Source organism: Cricetulus griseus, chromosome 6 (genome assembly GCF_003668045.3).
Source record: "Cricetulus griseus strain 17A/GY chromosome 6, alternate assembly CriGri-PICRH-1.0, whole genome shotgun sequence".
In the NCBI taxonomy this organism is placed as follows: domain Eukaryota; kingdom Metazoa; phylum Chordata; class Mammalia; order Rodentia; family Cricetidae; genus Cricetulus; species Cricetulus griseus.
The window spans coordinates 37,091,001-37,110,711 of NC_048599.1; the positions used below are offsets into that span (position 1 = coordinate 37,091,001).

Here is a 19,711-nt window from a genome sequence, read left to right on the forward strand (position 1 = left end):
GAAGAAAGGATTGAATGTGACTTGAGTTTTTTGTTTGTCACCCTTTAGGAGATGTACTAATGTGGCAAGCTCCACAGTGGGGGAAAGCTGCTCTGAGATTTGCTTTGAATTCTGTTGGTTTAAAATGCTCCATACTTTTGGGTTAAGTCTGAGTAGTATTAATGAAAGGTGTGAAAGATTGCTTTCTACAATTTATACCAAAAAGGGCCAAAGGAAAATATACCTCTGACTCCCTCGGGAAGTTTAGAGCATGGTAATCATGGACTAGCAGAAAATGACAGGAGTTACACTATCTTTGTTCTCGAAGATGATCATTAACAAACTGATACTGGTCAGAATAATTCTAAAAAATTGCATTTTGTCATGAACACCTAAGCTGCTACTATCAAAGGGCTCCAGTACTAATTTATTCTTACATTACATGATTTGCTTATTTGTGTGACAAGGGTGGTGAAACAGGTCATCTTTCATGCATTGGAATGAACTTATTCTCATTATCTTGTAAAGAATAGAAAAATGAACAAAATCATTCAATGGCAAGATTAAAAATGAAAATCTGATCTTAAAATTTACCTACCAACTAAATTTTCTGTATCACTTTACAGAAATTATAAGTACTAAAGAAATAAAAAAACCTAGTTTTTATTTGGGAAAGAAACTGGGAATGATTAACTATCTATTTGAGTTTACATATAAATTCTAAATACATATGTATATTTATATTTATACACATATTAAATATATAACGTAAAGTATTGTGATGTATGAATGAATTTCTGTGTATTTATGATATATGTTTATGTGCAAATATGTATATACTCATATGGTTTAACATAAATATACATATATTGTAAATTTTAATTATAACTAGCTCATTAGAAGATAACAAATGAATTTTATAAATAATCTTAAAATAGGAAGGTTTGAAAGTGTTATCATATTTATAGACATATTATTATTATTATTATTATTATTATTATTATTATTATTATTATTTTGGTTTTCGAGACAGGGTTTCTCTATGGCTTTGGAGGCTGTCCTGGAACTAGGTCTTGTAGACCAAGCTGGTCTCGAACTCACAGAGATCTGCCTGCCTCTGCCTCCCGAGTGCTGGGACTAAAGGCATGCAACACCAACACCAGGCCAAAAAAAATTATTTTTAACACACAAGAGACTCAGGAGTGACTGCTTCTTAGAGACATACTGACAGCTTATAATGGGGAGAGATGTTTTGTGCACTTTCTATAATTGTTTACACTGCTTTATTACTTCTGATATGTGTATGTATAACTTTAGTGATAAATATTCTCCTTTAAACCTTACCCTATCTCACACTTCCTTTGGTAACATTTGTGACACAGGTGGTTCCAGATAGATATATGCATTTTACTATCTTTTTTAATTAAAGAACTCTCAAGGCTAAATAGTGAACATGAACTCACCAACCAATAATTAGCCAAGGCTAAGTGGAAGGTATGAGACAACCCACCCCAGTGCACATATTCAGTATGTGCCACTTATCATGTATCATACCAGACAGGGAGAGGACAGAGATAATACATGGTCCCAGCTGACTGAGACTTCACAATCTAGATACCTGTTACCATGCTTGGAGGTAGGAGAAAAAACAGTGAGCACATTTAATGTGTGAATTTGCGTGGACAATTCCTGAAGTACATTTCATTTGGCCAATCACTTGGCAGCTTGTTTGGGACCTCTTTAGAGTCTTAGAGATAATCCCTTTAAAAAAATGATCATTTGTAGAGACATAACTGCAGGATAGCTGCAAGGAGAGATACAAATATCAAAGTATTAGGTCTTTGTGGAAAGAAAAGGCCCACTCATTTGGTTGTATATGCTATACAGAAAAGACAGGATGATGTATAAGAGCTCTAACTCACATGCTGTCAACTCCCAAAATATTTCCCACTTGATTACTGGAAACAGAATCCACATTCCCACAAGATAATACTGTGCCTTGCAATTTTGTTGTCAGAACAAGCTCAAAAGTGATCTAAATTACAAGAAAGAATATAGAGGAAGCTCTTTTTTACAGGAAAATTTATACATTCATTTAACAAGAATATACTGACTATCATCTATCAAACACTAGGGACTGGAGTAAGCAAATCCAGATGCTAACAGCTATAAAAGAGTCACCCCAATCCACCTAAATTGTCAGGTATGACACGGGTTGTGAAAGAGAGCCATGGATGTTCAGTAGCATCGGGCATTATAGCAGGCTCTGCTTGGAATATTTAGGGAAGTCATTCTTCTCAGGGTCATGCTTGTGTTGGTCCCCACAAAGATGGGACAATGAGGACTCTCTAGGCCATAGAGGCATACAACAGCACCAAGGCTCACTGGGAGGATGCCAGCATCTGTGTGCAAAGTGTTGACGAACTCCGGAACAAGATGGAGCCAGAGGAGACTTCAAAAACCTTGCTGATGGTCTTGTATCTTGTACAATTGAGAAATTGTACTCAAGGCTTTGGATGGGGCTGAGGAAAGCACATCTCCACTATGGAGGAGTCAACTGCCTATATCTTCTAAGAAGCAAGGATGGTAATTTGGTAAGTCTGCATTGCCAATGGTGAGTTCACTAGCTCACAATAGTGTATTATAAAGAAATGGGTGGGGGGTTAAGGAACAGAACATGGCTAATGAATTATATGATTGGAGGATGGAGAAAGAATGTCCTGCCAACTCATTAGAATACATACAAATGTTTTGTATAGACCAGGGCCAGTCTCTATTTACCTTCTTTGTTTTTTCCTCATGTAATGAGGGAGAACAAGCCTGACAGTCCTTACAGTTTCTTTCTCCACTTGATTTTACTCTTATCTCACCCCACAGCAAAGCAAGCAAACAAAATACAGCATCACTGAGAATATTCAATTTTTCTGTCTTTTTTAATTTCTTAAATAATTACCCTATTTCTGGTAGCTTCCTAAAAAAAATGGTGCTTCTCCAGACAAGACATGACACTGAGATTGAAAAGGCCAAAAGCAGTTTATCCAGCAGGGCATGACTCTGAAACACCAGGTTTCACTCTGGGGGAGGAAGTTGTATGGTGCTGTGGTAAATACTGGTGAAAAAGCAGGCAAAGCAGCCTCATAGGGAAACTATTAGAATCAGCCTCACCTTCTCATCTACCTAGTTGTTTTAGGAGCTCTTACCCTGAGGCTTCATCTCAGACAGGTGCTGTCTCCGGTGAGATGGAGATGGAAACAGTTGGTTAGTGTATGGATGGGACAAAGAATGCCAAATGGAAAGACCAAAGAAGCAAAGTAGATCCCTTGGTGCAGATGGACTGGCACATGTCATTGCATTCTTTAGTTCAGCTCCTAGACATGTCCACTTCCTGCTGCTCTTCATGTCTGCCGTCTTCCCACACCACATTCCCTATATTATCTTACCTTTCCTGGGGATAAGCAGTGCTTTAGAGTGAGGTCTATTGACAGAGGGGTTGCACTAGCATATTTGCTGGGTAAGCCATGTAAACGCCTTCATTTTACGCCCTCCCTTTGAAAAACACATCACTTATTTCCTAGTTCTGCCTTCAGAGTGTGCAGAGAAATCTAAGAAAAGCATTGCGAGATGCCTATTTTTACATCTCTTGGATCTCTAGATGCATATCATCATTTGATCCTGGCAGTGAGGCATATTTTCATTGTTTTATGAGGGATGGGAAAGTTGATGAGTCCTCATTTCTGTCTATACACAACATGGGAAAACAGCAAAGCTGTGCACTTCTTTCTTCACTATGGATGAAAAGACAAGGTATTTGTAAAGTTGAAGAAAAAAATTGAGAAGCTATAATTTAGGATGCTAACCTTTCCCTAGGGCAGTGCTAGAAGATCTTTCGGGCTTGCAAAGGGATTCAGAATTTGCAGAAGCCTGGAGCCCTTCGGCTGCTGGGGGATCACTCTCCCAGGTTCCTGTAATTATATTCAAGGACTGGCATTTACAAGGTTGGTCGAATGCCTGCCTGACTTTTCAAACTGGGGCTTGGCTGTGGGCCAGCAGCACCATAAACACAGGATGAGCATCTTCCTGAGGGTTAATCATACAAGGCGATTTACTGGAGGATGGCTGAAACACTGGCCAAACGGTGAGTAATGTGAAGCATTTTAAGAAGAAGAGTACAATATACTCAGGCTTAAGAACATAGAAGCAACTTCATCAACACCAAAAACCCTCCCTTGCATAGGCTATGCCCTGGTCCCTGAAAGATACATGTGTCAGCTTTTATTTTAATAGGCACCCTGATGATGACGTGGAAGACATGCTGAGATGATGCAAAGGAAGATGGATGTTCAGGTACTTTCCATGTTAATTCAGCTGTCATAAGTTACAAATAGTGAGGCCAATGGCCTGGTGTGGGGGTGACTCTTGTAAACATGATTGGGCTAGAAGCAGCAGTTTGGGTAAAAGAGACAATGGTGAGAGTGGGGACTAGAGAAGTTGGGTGCTCAAATCGTATTGGCCATTAATCTTTGGCACAAATGTAGATCAGGAAAAGCTTCAATCCAACCCTGTTCTCTTCTTCCACAGAAGGGAGCCTAATTTCACCTAGTCCCACACCTAGGTGAACAGCTATAGGGAGTTAATGGCTGCTTCACAGTGAGAATAGGTTTTCTCTAGGGACAAGCCCCTAACAGGTTATTCGATCTCAAGAAATCATCTGTATCCACATGAACAGATGATCAACATGGGGGTGGGCATGGGAGGAGTTGGAGGAGGAAGAGAGAAGGATAGAGATGATATAAATACAGTATAATCATACATAAGATCAACCCAAATAAAAATAATTCAAATTGAGAAATGTGAAGAGACTTGGAACTAACGCTTGAAAATGGGATAAGTGTATAGATTATTCTAGACTGAAATCCCAGATCCACTGGATTCCTATTGCTCTATACTGGCCTCTTTCACCTGCTGCCTGGCCTGGCAGTGATCTAAGTTCCTACATGCGTTAGGCTGGATGTTGCTAGGCAAGACTCAGAATCTCTGGGTCTCATTTTTCCAAGCCAGAAAAGTAAGGAAGGGTCCAGTATGATTTCTCCAGTGGCTTGGAATACCAAGAGTCTGTGATCTTAGAAATAAAAAATAAAAAATACTGTATTCTTTCTATTTGGGAAAATCAAAACAAATAGTGTGTTTCCTCTCTCTTTAAGGAAAGTATTTGGATAGCATCCCTCAATGTTTCCTAAGAAGGAATAGCTAAAACTATTGTAGAGAAATATGATTTTGGTTTACCCAGAGGATCTGCTACCATACAACAATGAATTTGACTTTCAAGATCACAAATAATTACTACTGCTTTGTCTCTCCTAGTAAATTTTAAATTCACTTACAAACAAGATAGAATGTTTTTGGAATGTTTTTAGGACTTAGATGAACTGTAGGGAGCCTGGAGGAACTTCAGCAAGTTGTCTCTATTAGAGAACAATTAAGTACCACAGTAATCACTATAGAGAGTGCAAACACATGGGATGATGAGATCACCAGTCTCATTTCCAGGCAGCTGGACTCATAAGTCTCTGAGTAACACCAAAAGGTGGTTGAATGAAGACAGTGGTCTGTTAAAGAAACCACAGGCAGAGGCAAAATAATACTACTCGGAGGCTCTTGTGATAAGGGGTCTCTAGTTAGATTAGGAAGTTCTTTTAATGGTAGATAAAGGAGTACCACTGTTGGTTCTCATTCAGGCTCTGAGCTGTGGTACTGAACAAGCCGTAAGCTCTGCACAGGGAAGGCACTCTGAGTCCAGTGGGAGAACAATAATGATAAGTGTAGGAACAAAAACAGTGTGAACACTGGCACCACCAGCAATCAAAATTGCCCAAATGTACATCTTTCCACCTTAGGACAAATGCTTTCATCATTTATATAATTTGATCTTTACAGCAAATCCATGTTACAGGCATTACTAACTCCCTTTAACAGCTGCGGTTACTGAGGCATAGAGAGATGAATTAACCTCCTGAGGCCACACAGTTAATAATAAAAGGGGTTAGAATTTAAATGTAGATCAATGGGCCTGTGAAACTCATATCATGTCCAAGGTGACTTTGCTCTAGAACTTCTTTCTCCAGTGTTCCTTAGACCCCTGACAGAACACTATTATAGTGGTACAGAGCATTGGATTACACAGAGTGGCACAGACCACATAGGCCATTGGACTCCAGAGCCTCTGAGAAAAGGACAATTTTGGAGAGGCATGAGAAAGGACAGGGTACCCAATAATGCAAGTGGGGATTGTCTCAGGGATAATTTTCTCAAATGAAATTTTCTCTTCCATTCACTGATACACAGCTAAGTCAAGTGAAATATGGCATACATACAGAATAACATACTAATAAATAAAAGAATAACTGACATGTCAAAATTTGGATGGGTCCTGAAAATATTATGGTAAATTAAAAATAAAGCAGTTATAAGATGCCACTTATTTCCTGCTTCCCTTTATCTTGGATATCTCAGAAGGAGAATCTGTGATTAGATGAGTAGTTGCCTAAGGCTTAGGGAGGAAAAACAGATGGGTTGATGCCTAATATGGGGCATCCTAGGGATCTGATGAACATTTTCTAAAATTAGCTTATGATAATGTCTTCATAGTGCGCTGAATAAACTAAAAGCACATTAAATGGAAAACTTCTATGTTGGTAGATTACATTTTACTAAAACTACTTTGAAAAATATTAACTGACTTTTTAACTATCCCTACCAAATCAAAATGAAATCATTCCTTAAACAGAAATAAATGTGTGATAGATACCAATGGTTCCTGAATGTCTAGTTAGATCTCTGGAATGGAAAGGATGTGTCAATAGCCTCCCTTGCTATTTTATAGTGTCCTATATAGGTTTGGGTTGTTGAAATAAAATATTAAGATCTCTTGTGCATCTAACAGTGTTCTAGGTGCTGGGATATAACAAATTTAGAACTCTGAGCTCAGCTTCATAATCTAAGTCATGATAAAAAAAATGGGAATCTTCAATAAATGAAGATGGGTTTTATAGGAAATGCAGTTAGTTAGAAGGGAGACCCAGGAATGTTAGGTAAAATTATATTCATTAATAACATTTAGAAATGGCCTCAGATGAACATATAATGGAGTTGAGATGACTTCATGCTGATTTTATTGATTTTTAGTTCAATTTGTAGTCACTTGTTGGGAATTCTTTTACTAATTGTGGCTGAAAGGGGAAACAAGTATAACATGCTGTATTTAGTTGTAAACCTTTTAAGAATCAACTGCATATTGAAATAGTCATAGTTATATCACAATGACTATTTTGTAGCAATATATCCTAGATGGTCAAATTCATCCTCTCAACTCTGATTTCCAAGAGTCCCTCAATGTTGCTTAGGCTTCTCAGGACCCCTGTAGGTATGTTTATACTTTATGTACCCTTGGGGGATAGAGTGTCACAGAAACAAATTACAATGCATTTAGTCAAGGACTTCTGTGGAGATGGTCCAGAATTACAGCATAGAAAACCATGTTGTTACTAACGTATCCTCAACATGTTGATTTCAAAGTCTACTGATGTGTTTGAATATTTTCCAAGAAATACGGAAAGCAAAGAGTTTAAGGGCACTTCAGGTAAGACCTGAATGTTTAAGTGTGCTGGCTAACCATCAAAATAGAGGTCACTGTTCAGCTGCCTTAAACTTTCTCTTCTTTTGGGAACCTAATTGTTAAAGGCAATAAGGACAATTAAAATTATCGAGTATTCTTATAAAAATAAGCAGCAACTCTGGGTGACACTGTTCCTAAACTAACCAGAGGTGTCCGATGTGGTTCATTGAGTTATCATGCCCCTGTGAGTAGCGAAATCTAGAAATTCAGCAAGATGCATTCTCCTTTTTTTCCAATTGACAGGACTGTAGTCAAGCAAGGAATTTCTAAGTTAGGTGAAACACCTCATCCTCTGTCTAATGCTGGTCACAAGAAAGACTTTTCTTGAATGGAAGGTACTCAAAGGATAAGTCTGTATTCAAAGACACTATGATGGAGGGTCTTTTCTCTCTCTCTCTTGAGATATATAGGATAGATAGATAGATAGATAGATAGATAGATAGATAGATAGATAGATAGATAGATAGATAGATTAATCTGACATCAGGGTAGAAAAGTCAATGATAGCAATGCCACATTAATAACTACTTGGAACCACAGCATATCCCCACATCCTTAAATGAAAGAGGTTAAATCCTCTCACAAGCAGAATGCTTACTTTGGATCTGTTAACAAAGAAGGAAAAAAAGTATCTACATTCACTAAGTTAATGCATTCTAGACCCTCTCTCTCTCTGTGTGTGTCTCTCTCTGTCTCTCTCTGTCTCTGTCTCTCTCTGTCTCTGTCTCTCTCTGTCTCTCTCTCTCTCTCTCTCTCTCTCTCTCTCTCTCTCTCTCTCTCTCTCTCGTCTCTGCAGCTTAGCTTTACCTTAACTAATAGGCATCATTTCTAAATGATTCCAAGATACATTTTAAAAATAGAATCATTGACTAAAAACAGATTTGACATGAAAATCACTGTCCTGAAAAAATAAACATACTTGACTTCTCTAAGAACTGTCAGAATTATTTTTGAAATCTCTTCTCAGGAGAGCTCGGCTATGTTTATTGAAACTTGCCCTTTAGATATAAGCATGCCCAATAAATAAGGTGAATAGGTGCCATTCAAAACGTGACAAGAAAATGTGTAGGTCTACAGAAATTTGAAATAGTTTCCTGTTTGATTACTTGAAACCTACAACCCATATTCTCACAAGATAAAACCATGCCTCACAATTTTGTGAATATTGTTCCTCCATTCCCCCTCTTCTTCAATCTGGGACATGAGACCCTGGGCAGTGGTGTAGATGCTCAGGGTGGCTAGACCTCTTTGGAAATACCGTTTCGACATACCCAGAGATGTGTTGTTTAGATGATTTGCAATCTAATCAAGTTGATAATGAAGGTTGATCATTGCTGCCACAAGCAAAGAATGCAGCCAAGCCATTTTCACACTTTTTCACCACAGAATAAGTTAAGTGGAATGTGGACAATTCTTAAATTCTCCCAAGAAAAGCTTTAGGGGGTTGATTCTTGATAATGCTCTAGTTTTCAAACTGTCTGAAAGATATACCCAGATTTACTGTGAAATGTGCAGGTTCTGCAATTTACTAGTATAGTTTTCCTGGATCTCTAGAGGTCTTAATGTTTCTTTTAGTAGTCTTTTAGAAAACAAAATGCAGCATAATAATAATTAGCAGCATCTAAGGAAGGGTTGGTTTGGATCTCATGGTTTCCTTTCAAGTCCTGGTCAGATTTTTACATTGGCAAAATTACAAGGGAACACATAACTAAACCTCAGACAGAATATTAATACTAACTAGATAAATAAGTAGAATGTCACTCTGATCACTTTTGACATATTGATCATTAATTTCTGTTGAAACTGCATACCACCAAGGTGAGCCAGCTTCCTCCTGTGTCCTCAGTACCCACAGAAACAAGCTTCCAAGGCCTTCACATTTTCAGTGGGGCTCCTGAGGGAGCTCTGCTCATACAAACTTACTGGCTTTTTATATAGAATGAACTAGCAAATACCTTTGTTAGATACTTGAGAATGTTTTCTAATGGAAGGCTAGTGCTTTGCTTTGGGTTACCTTGGTGTCTTAACTTTTGAGACCTGCATAGCTTAGAACACTCAAAAAAGGAGAAGGGGGAGGAGGAGGGGGAGGAGGAGGAGGAGGAGGGGGAGGAGAAGAAGAAGAAGAAGAAGAAGAAGAAGAAGAAGAAGAAGAAGAAGAAGAAGAAGAAGAAGAAGAAGAAGAAGAAGAAGAGCTTCGTACCATATTTTATATGGGATGTATATGGAAACATGAGTGCATCTGAGTATATTGGCTGAAATTGTCTCTTCAAATCAAAAGGTTTCAGAGGGTTAGAAGCAGTTTCATACCTGAGATTTTGCTATCTCAAACTAGTTCTCTCTGTTGCCTCATGATTGTCAGTTCATAGAATAACATTCAAATGTGATAGAATTGAGCTGGGTTTGGCAGTAGTAACACTATTTCTCAAGGGAAGTAAGTTACACTGATTCTAATGCCACTTTGCTTTGTGGAGCAGTGATTAATTCAAGGATTGCTAAGAGTGATAAAGTTTCCTATAGTGGATATAACTTGAGAAGGAAAAAAATCATAGCATGCCCAAAGCAGATTTTTGTGAAAGGGAGACAAATCATTATTAGACCACCTGAAAGGAAGTTTTCAAAGCAAATGGAAATATCAAAGAGAAGAGGGAAAAAATACAACAAGGGAGGAAGTTGCAGAGATGAAAGCAAGGGCACATACTTTTGTCATTTCTTTCCTTTGGTTTCCAAATGGATTACCAGAGAGGATTATTCTTTCCAGCAAGGTCAGACTTCTACAGCACTAGTGGTCACACCTAAAACCTGATAGCATTTAAAGTGCAAAGAGGCAGGTATGCCCCCAGCATGGTCATTGAGGAGTATCCTCATCTCCTTCCAAGGCATGCCTGTCAACTTAGACAGCTGTACAATCAGAAAAAAAAATATTTACCATGTACACAAAAGGTTCCTTTGTGCTTATTAGGAGCAGAGAAATGAACCTTAATGCCACTGGAGGGTTCAGTTAAAAGTTTGGACCAGCAATATTTGGTAACAGATTTTGAAAGTAGTAGACCTTGCACTCTGGCCGGTACAATGAATACATACTGGAATTACTTCGGCTAAGCTATGTTGTACTGACAGTGCTCTTCAGGTTTTCAGCCCTTAACTCATTGTCTAAAATTACTTTCTCTCTAAAAATACCCCATCGTATATGAGAACACTTCAGATGTTTTCCTTTTTCTCCTGAGAGACTATTTACTCAATTTCCAAGTACTCAATGGACAGAGATTTCTGCCTGGACTTTATATCTGCTAACTCTAGTGACTCTCATAAAGCGGACTAAAATTATTTTACCATTTGCTTCTAGTAAAAATTCCTTTGCTCTGTATCATGTCTAGTCAATTTTTTTTAACTTTCTTTTTGTTAACTTGTTAGCACTAGAGTGTCCAAATGGGACTCAGAGGGCAGACTTCACTGCACAAACCGGGTCTGAAAAGTCGATCAGGGAAGTTCAGAGTTGTCCCTCTGAGACTAATGTGGAGGCCAATTCAAATGTTTAACAGGGATCTGGACGGTTAGCCTCACCTGGATCTATTTTTCTAAAAGGAACACTGGCTTTCCTTTGGTGCCTTCCTAAATGAGGCTTTTCATCCTGCTAGTCAGCAGGAGGTCTAGGGTCCTGAGCAGCTGTGCTGAAAACCTTATGCAGGGGCAGTCAGTCAGACAGCCCCCAAAGGCCCTGTGGTAAAGTCCCTTTCTCCTCCAGGGGAACTTCAAAGGAGGCAGGGTGTGTTCCAACCATATCTCTTCCTTAAATCAGGGTGAATCATAGGGTGGGCTGCTGTCCTCAGCTGTTTCTGGGGTACTCAGAGTTTGCCTTCTCAAGGCCAAGGAATAGGAAAAAGGATGGGGAAGGGGAAGCTTCTTCTGGGTCCAGGTGGCCCTGAGTGCTGGCCTAGTCATGTCCTGCAGGCATATAGTAGTCTGTTTTTTTTTTTTTTTTTTTTGTTGTTGTTGTTGTTTTGTTTTGTTTTGTTTTGTTTTTTGGCATCTGTCAGATAAGAATATGTGGAAGTTCCTGGGCTCTAGAGTGTCTTGGCCTTAACTAAATATTTTCAAAACATGCATCCAAGATACTCAAATTGAGGGAGCAGGATGGCAACTCCTTTGCAGGTCAATACTCTTAAAAAGTGACTTATATAAGACAGTGTAACAGCTTCTGGAGAAGCCTGTGGGGTGAGGTGTGCCACAAGATCACAATGTGCCAGCTCACTGGCCTATATGTCCCCCACTGACCATAGTCCTGGGAGCTGTGACAAACCACAAAGGATTTCTGCTTAAGTGAAATGGCCTGTTCAGCATGGGCTCTCCAGTGAGCAAGTTCTATCACCATTTGAGCTTCCGTGCCCACAAACGCAAATTCTGGTTTGAAAATTCTTTTTACAAATATTTCTTTTCCTTAAAGTAGCCTTGTTTACCCACCAGGAAAATGTCACTTGGGCAGGTTGACTATAGATAATCACAAAGTGTTACTATTTCAAAAGGCAAGGAGAAATGGTTTTGAAGGTTTTAACCATAAATATGCTTGAAATCATGAACATATACAGCCTGATTTGAGCATTGCACAATGTATCCATATAGCAAAACAGCCCATGATATCAGGTGAATATGTATAATGTTTGCATTTTATATGTGAAGAAAAAAATTTAAAAAGAAAATGGCTAGTGATTAGCTTTCTCTGCCTGCTATTTTGCCAATCAATTTTTTTTTTGTTTTTCTATATCTTCAGTATGGAACAATTTGTATAACATTATTACTCTCAACAACAACAACTATTTGCTAATTGATAGACACAGCACTTTTCAGGGTATGGGGTGTGCACAGCATATGCACCAGGATACTGTGATTCTTGAAAGAGCCTACATGTTAAGAGGTATAACTGAGTGGTACAATACCTGCCTAGCAAGTGCAAGGCTCCCTGGGTTTGACACCGCACAGAACAAAATAATAACAATGTTAATGGCAATAAGAATCCCACCTGGCTGTGAGTACAAAACTTATTCAGAAAAAAACTGTATGGAGTAACACAAGAAAGCATTTATAAGTCATGTTCAAATTCTCAAAGGTTTTGGGAGGTGCAGTGATCTCTAAGAGTCAGACACTCCAGGCTTCCTGGAAATGGAAGTGCAACCTGCTCAGATATGCGTAGTATGTTTCTTCTTGGAGTGTTGGGTAGAAAGCAAAGATGGAGATAGTGCAGATAACATAACTTTGCCGTGTGTGAGTTGGTGGGGATTTAATGAGTCCACCAGACCCAAGATAAATGATAAATAGGTATCTATTAGGGAAGCACACAGATAAGAGTAAATAACCACCATAGTCTTCCTGCTCCAGAAGCTGCAGTCTCTGCCCTACTGATGCTCTCCACAACCCACGAGAGCACAATACAGCCCCTCCTCTACCTTATAATGGGTGACATCTGCATCTGAACCCATGCCCAAAGGGTGCGGTCACCAACACAGATTCACTGGCAAGGCAAGATGCCAATACAGTGTGTGTGTGTGTGTGTGTGTGTGTGTGTGTGTGTGTGTGTGTGTGTGATAAAGGAGTGTATTATATAAGAGATGGATGACTGCACCTGGTTACATGTATGTTCTCAGATTGTGTTACAGAGGATGTGTCTTTTATGGATGAATGCCAAATGGTATTCTGAAAAAAAAAATACTAGCCAAGTGTTTCTTCAAAAATAACTTTCCTGGCAAAAAATAAATTAATTAATAACTTAAAAAAAACCTGCAAGTTGGGCATGATGTTGTATACCTTTAACCCCAGTTATTCAGGAGGCTGGGACAGCAGGATCACAAGTTCAAGAACATTGCCTCAATCAAATCAAACCAAAGCTGCTGCCAACTAAATTGTTCTTTTAAACATGTCAAAATATATAAATCTGAGGGCACTACTTCACATCCTCTCAGAGAGGGTTGGGATTTTTTTTTTCTTCTCTTTTTGAAAGTGCCATAGTTTCAGGGAATAGAAATAGAAAGTGCCCATTGTTCCAAGAAGGGGGGATGAAGATGAACTCCCAAGTAATGAAATGCAATCCAAGGCTCAGAGCAGATGGGAAGCATGCAGCAAGTGGTGATACAGAAAAATTAATCTAGTGAGGCTTTCAGTACTGAGTAAGAAAGGCAGGGAAAGGAACCTAAGATTATTCTAAAATTTGCTCAAAATCAATTGTACCAGTAACTATTTTTCAGTCTATGCTTGTGTTAATTTCTTTTTCCTTTACAGACAAAGACTACATTTTTTAAATAAATTACTAAATCAACCCTCCAGAAATTAAGATAAAAGTAAAACTAATGCAGTCAGTTAAGAAAGAGGTGCAAGCAGGCTCTGAATAAGAACAAGAGAATAACCATTCAACAATATATGTGTCCTCCAAAGGATCAAGGACCAACCAGAAAGCTTTGGTTTCATAAGAGCAATGGGTGTCATCTTCAAATTGTCCAGTGTAGAACAGGCCATAAACTAGAGCATCTTGTTGTTTTCTACAAGTTAGTAAAATAAATGACACGAATTAAAACTGAACATGGGTCTCTGGTCCCTGACTGCCATGGGTTTTATCCTCATTCCAAAATTAAATTTCCCAAAACAAACAGAATTGAGAGGAGAAGCTGTGACTTGAGTACTATATTCTTTGACCCAGTGTTGTGGAAATGGCTATACCTGTCTGGTAGCAATGGTAATGACTAATCTTCATTGTCAACTTGGCTAGGTTAGCAGTCAACTAGGAAATATACCTCTATATAATCTGTAAGTTATTTCTATAGATGCTTAACTAAGAAATAAAGTCCCACCCTGAATGTACACAGAACTGCTCCATGGGTTGAGGTCCTAGGCTGAAGAAGAGAATCACAGCTGAGAAGCAATCATTGCTCACATTTACTTTATAACTATGCACACAATATGACAATCTCACTCATTTTCCCACAACCTGGCCTTCCCCCAAATCAGGGACTGTACCCTGAAACGAAGAGCCAATTAAAAAAATAAATGATGCCCAGCCCTTTCAACGAGTTAGTATGAGCCACTTTATTGCAATCCTAACTGTCTTCACTTGTTCCTTTTCCACTCAAGGGAAGACTGAACCAGTTGTTAGATTTTCAGCCATATTCCCTCTCTAAGAAGGGATTCTTGCCCTTCTGGAAAGAATATTGACCAGGACCTACTTTAGATCACACTTTGTATATCCTGTCTATTCAGGGGGTCTATTTTTATAGTCTCTTCTCATTGTCCTTTGCTTTTCTGCTTTCTTTCTAGCTACCCCCCTTTCATAGCATATCCTATTATAATTCTTTGCACATTACTATAATATTTTCAGAAATAAAAGGCATCAATGGCTTGATATGGTAAAAGACAAAGATCCCAATGTGGTTGTTTAGGCAGTTATGTTTGCTTATTGTTGAGGAAAATCAAGATCATGATGAATGAACATCTTCACAATGATACCTGTGTCTGCAGTGTTAGCTGGTCAGATTCCTCACGTGCTGAAGTGTGGAGCTGGGCACAGCACTACCTGCACACAATGCTTCCATTATGCAAATAGTTCAGATTTCTAATAGCACATTTGTAAGGAAGGAGAAGCATAAAGGACATGGACAAATGGCTTAGAAGAGCCCCATCCTTACCTGTCCATACCTACAAAATGGACTCATGTTTTCTAAAGTGCAATCTGAAGAGGAGGGAGTCCCACCTTAAATGTTTAAATGCATGACCAGGTCTTTGGCATCTTCATTTTGTTTGGTGGGACATTTTTTATTTTATTCTCATTAAGGCTTTTAAAGGAATACCAGGTTAAGAAAAAGTCCATTGTTCACTATTTCAAACAATGCATCAGCATCAGGGAAGAAAACATTTGCAGGTTATTAAAATATTTTTTTTTGTTTTTATTAACAATGACTTCTTTGGAGATCTTAAAAGTTTAAGATAGACACACACAGAGAGATATAATGTCTATGTATTTTAAATGTTTGTAAGTCACAATAAAACAAAGATGCTAGGTTTTGTGTACATTATACATTTTGTGAGAGAAAAATCTGACTTTATTAGAGAAAACAATTTGAGAAGTCAATTTTGTAAGAACAAATTTTTTTATATAACAAAAGATTTAGAGCCAACATGTGTCAAACCATTTCATCTGTATGTTCAATGTAACCAAATTCAAGAACACAAACCAATCTGAATAACCCTCTGGGACTCCTTAGTGGAACTTGACCTACATTTTCAGTCTCTCTAAGTCACAGAAAAATATATTCATAGAAGAATTTTGTAGTTTTCCAGTTAACCATTCCCTACCCCTACCCACCAATTTAACAACAAAAAATTACAAACACCATCAAATGTTAAATCACTTACCATATATGCCTGTTGAAATGCAGGGAAATGCCTGTGAATAAACCATAAAAAACAACAGTAAATTGTAAAGAACAGCTTTGCTCAGCATTATCTACATGGATATCTATTTTACTTGATAGTGTGGTTGCTTCCATTTATGAAGCTACTCGAAGTTATGCTCAGAGCTGTGAGTTCAAGTATTTAAATGAACTCACAAGACCCAGCCATAAATTTTCAGGAACCTCCTGAGACAATTGTTCAGCCATTATTATTATTATGACATTACAAAAATCTTGTGTTGAGGTACATGACTATAACCCCTACACTCAGAGGGCAGAAACAGCTGGATCTCTGTGAGTTTGAGGCTAGCAACAGCTACACAGCAAGTTCTAGACTAGCGGAGACTACAAAGTGGAACCCTGTTTCAAACAAAGAACCAAATGTAATCAATAATGAAACAGATTACACCCAAGCAAAGACAACCTAATGATCAAAACTTATCCTTTGAAACCACTTTGCTACTTTGCTCTATTGTGGTTTTATAGATTCTTTACATCTCTCACATATGTGTGAAGGAGGCATCACCAGGTAATAGCTGCTCAGCAAGCAGCACTTCCTGCCTCTGTGTCAGGATCCTACATCAGTGGCATGAAATTTGGATATGGCAGGCAACAGTCATCAACCATGTCATGGTCCAACTGTAATGATAACCTTGCCACAGGTGCACATTTTGGTAAAATTCACCAAAATTCACTTAGGGAAAATCAAGTGGATACTTATATTTTATAAGAATGTTATATATTTTGTTCTCATATGCAAAATATATATCAGGAAAGCTTATTATAAACTTAGAAAGTGCATATACTTTTGTTTAGGAGAAACAGTACAAAACCCTGCCTGCCATACAATGGCTCCTACCATATTGTGCTGATGAATAGTAAACATTCTCATTTTGAAAATGAATGCACAAGTGCAGGTGTACATTTTACTTTAGACGAGGTTTTCAGGCTGTGGAATGTGGTCCAGGTGTGGATACACTTCTAGGTAAATTAATCAAGTCTTTCTTGTGATTTTTGTGATTTTTAACTGTAAAAAGCTTATAACTTAGCCAACCAAGGAGAACTACTTAGGTTGTGAAACTTTGAAGAGTACTTATTCCTTCCAGTTTACTAGACCTGCGTAATTCCTAACTTCATGCTGACACTTATCTTTTATGCACAGATAAGTGTGGTTCTCACCCTCATCTAAGAGACTTCTCTTTGAAGCAAACAGAGACGACCACAGAAAACCAAAGCTGGGCAGTGGTGGTGCATGCCTTTAATCCCAGCACTCTATGAGTTCAAGTCCAATATGGTATTCAGAATGAGTTTCAGAAAAGCCAAGGCTACTAAGAAATCCTGTCTTGAAAACAAAAACTGTACAGGCAGGCTTTGAGGTTTTATAAGCTATGCCCAGTGTGACACACAGTCTCCTGCTGCCTGTGGATCAATATGTAAAACTCTCAGCTCCTTCTTCAGCAACATGTCTGCCTGCAGGCTGCTTCTTTCAACATGTTTCTTTCCATGATGATAATAAACTAAACTTCTGAAACTGTAACCGAGCCCGAGTTAAATGTTTTCATTTATAAGAGTTGCCATGGTCATGGTGTCTCTTTACAGCAATACAAATCTCCTGCAACACTAAAACAGACCCCATACTTAGCTATATGTGTTTCTCATACTTTTTCTTTGGCTCTTTTCTTCTGGTGGTTTGTTTACTTTGTCCTACTCCTGTTTTGTTTGTTTTCATTTTATCTTAATTAAATTTCCATTATTTTACTAAAAATACCAGCTTTGTGCTCTTTCTTTTCTTGTGTCTCCAACTCAGACAACCAATAAGCTAGAGGGGTGTGTTTGGGGAATGACATGTTTTGAACTTTCAGGGGAAAGAAGACACAACAATTATTTCTGCAAGCAGGTACTTTCTACTCCACATTTGGTCCTCCCATTTCATAACTGGAGCAGTTCACTTAAGTGATCTGAGGGTCAGTTTCCTCATGAGCAGAAGGAAACCTTCATATCTGCCTCCAAAGGCTTGTTAAACTATTAAGAGGAAAAAGGAAGGCAATACTGTCTGACAATCTACATCTCCATTAACAAGGACACCAAGAAGATGTCTAGAAGCTTGTTTGAAATGTCTGACTAGCCTGAAGCAGGTTGTCCTCATCACAGAACTATTAATGCTTTGGATCAATCACTTATTTTTTTTTCTTGGAGGTTGCCCTTTGCATGTTTGGAGTGTCCCTGGACAAATCCCACTAGATGCCAGCAACATTTCTCTAATCATGACAGGAAAACTTAGATTGTTAAATGTTCCTTCAGGGAAAAATAGCCCCTCTCTGAGGAACATTGCTTTCAGAAGACAGCCTTTCATGAACAGACTTTTCAGGGACCATCTAGCTGCAAAATGAAATCTCACTCAGAACCTCGACCCTCCTGGGGCAGCCCACACTAGTAACAGATCAATGACTTGTACAAAGGTCTGGCCATCTTGGCTCCCTCCATGTAGTAATGACGGACCCTTCTTGCATCAGAGCTCTGCATGGGGTCAGCAGGGGCTGGCACTGGGCCTGATTTCCACTTCATCCTCTCCTTTAGTCTACTGCAGCTTCTTTCCAATCTCTCTTGCCCAGATGCCAACCATGAAGTATTTGTTAACAGATATCTGGCATGCTCACTGTATCTCAGAGTCTGCTTCCTGGGGAATTAATCTGAACTAACTGCCCTCTACTTCCCTCTACTTCACCCTCAAGTCTAGTCACCTGAGTTGTTTCCCCGGATATAGCAGAAGAAAGGAAGTACTGAGCAGATAACAGCAACTGTTTTTGCCTGAACTCCAGTCCTCTCTCGGAATCAATTATGTAACCATGTAACTGAGTCTCAATGTATGAAATGCCTTGTCTGTTTTAACAAGGAAAAATAGACTCATCTGAAAGTGACATTGTTGCCTTAAATGTGAAGGGAAATGGTGATGTAATGGGGGGTGACTTTGGTAATATTAATTGTGTTAGCTCAAGAGGCAATGATGAAGCTGAGATGGGAATATAATGGCATGCAAAATTTATTTTACAGAAAATAACTTTGAATATAATTCATGTAAACCAAATTTCTGCCATTAATCACACTTTATTGAGAGGAATGAGAAAGGAGGGGAAAATGAAGAAAGAAAGAGAGAGGGAGAGATTGGCAAAGGGATTATTGCAGCATATATATGGTCTGTGTTCTTTGTCATAATACATTTACAATGTGGACATCAGAATTGAGAAACTTAAGATGTCTTTATTTCAAAGTTGTACTCAATATAACCTCCTCCCTCGAAACTCTTCTCTCATTTAGAGATGGGAGATTGTAGCCAGACTCCGGCAAATTATTTTAGTTTGTTTGAAGTACATTTAACTCGGCAGTCACCTACAGAATTTTAGAAATTACATCAGCAGTACAATTTTTAAGCTTCTAGAATCTCTTACCAGCAAACCCTGAGAGCAAAGGGAATCTGTGTTAATGAAATCTGATCACAGCATCATCAGAAACCTGATTCCAACTCTCCTCTCCACCGTATCCAACCCCCACCTGATCCCTCATGTCCCCATCCCTGCCTGCCCCCAAGTCCACCCACAGAATTAGTCACATAACCTTTGACCTACAGTCTGTC

General features: G+C 38.6%; 1 protein-coding gene across 1 annotated transcript in view; it reads right to left on the reverse strand.

Moving 5' to 3' along the window:
• Macrod2 (mono-ADP ribosylhydrolase 2) overlaps positions 1 to 19,711 on the reverse strand; it is a 1,968,760-nt gene that overhangs the window by 593,859 nt on the left and 1,355,190 nt on the right. The window contains exon 7 of the mRNA XM_035446323.1: positions 16,043 to 16,073. Within this exon, the coding sequence (XP_035302214.1) occupies positions 16,043 to 16,073 (31 nt within the window). The remainder of the gene's footprint in view (positions 1 to 16,042; positions 16,074 to 19,711) is intronic.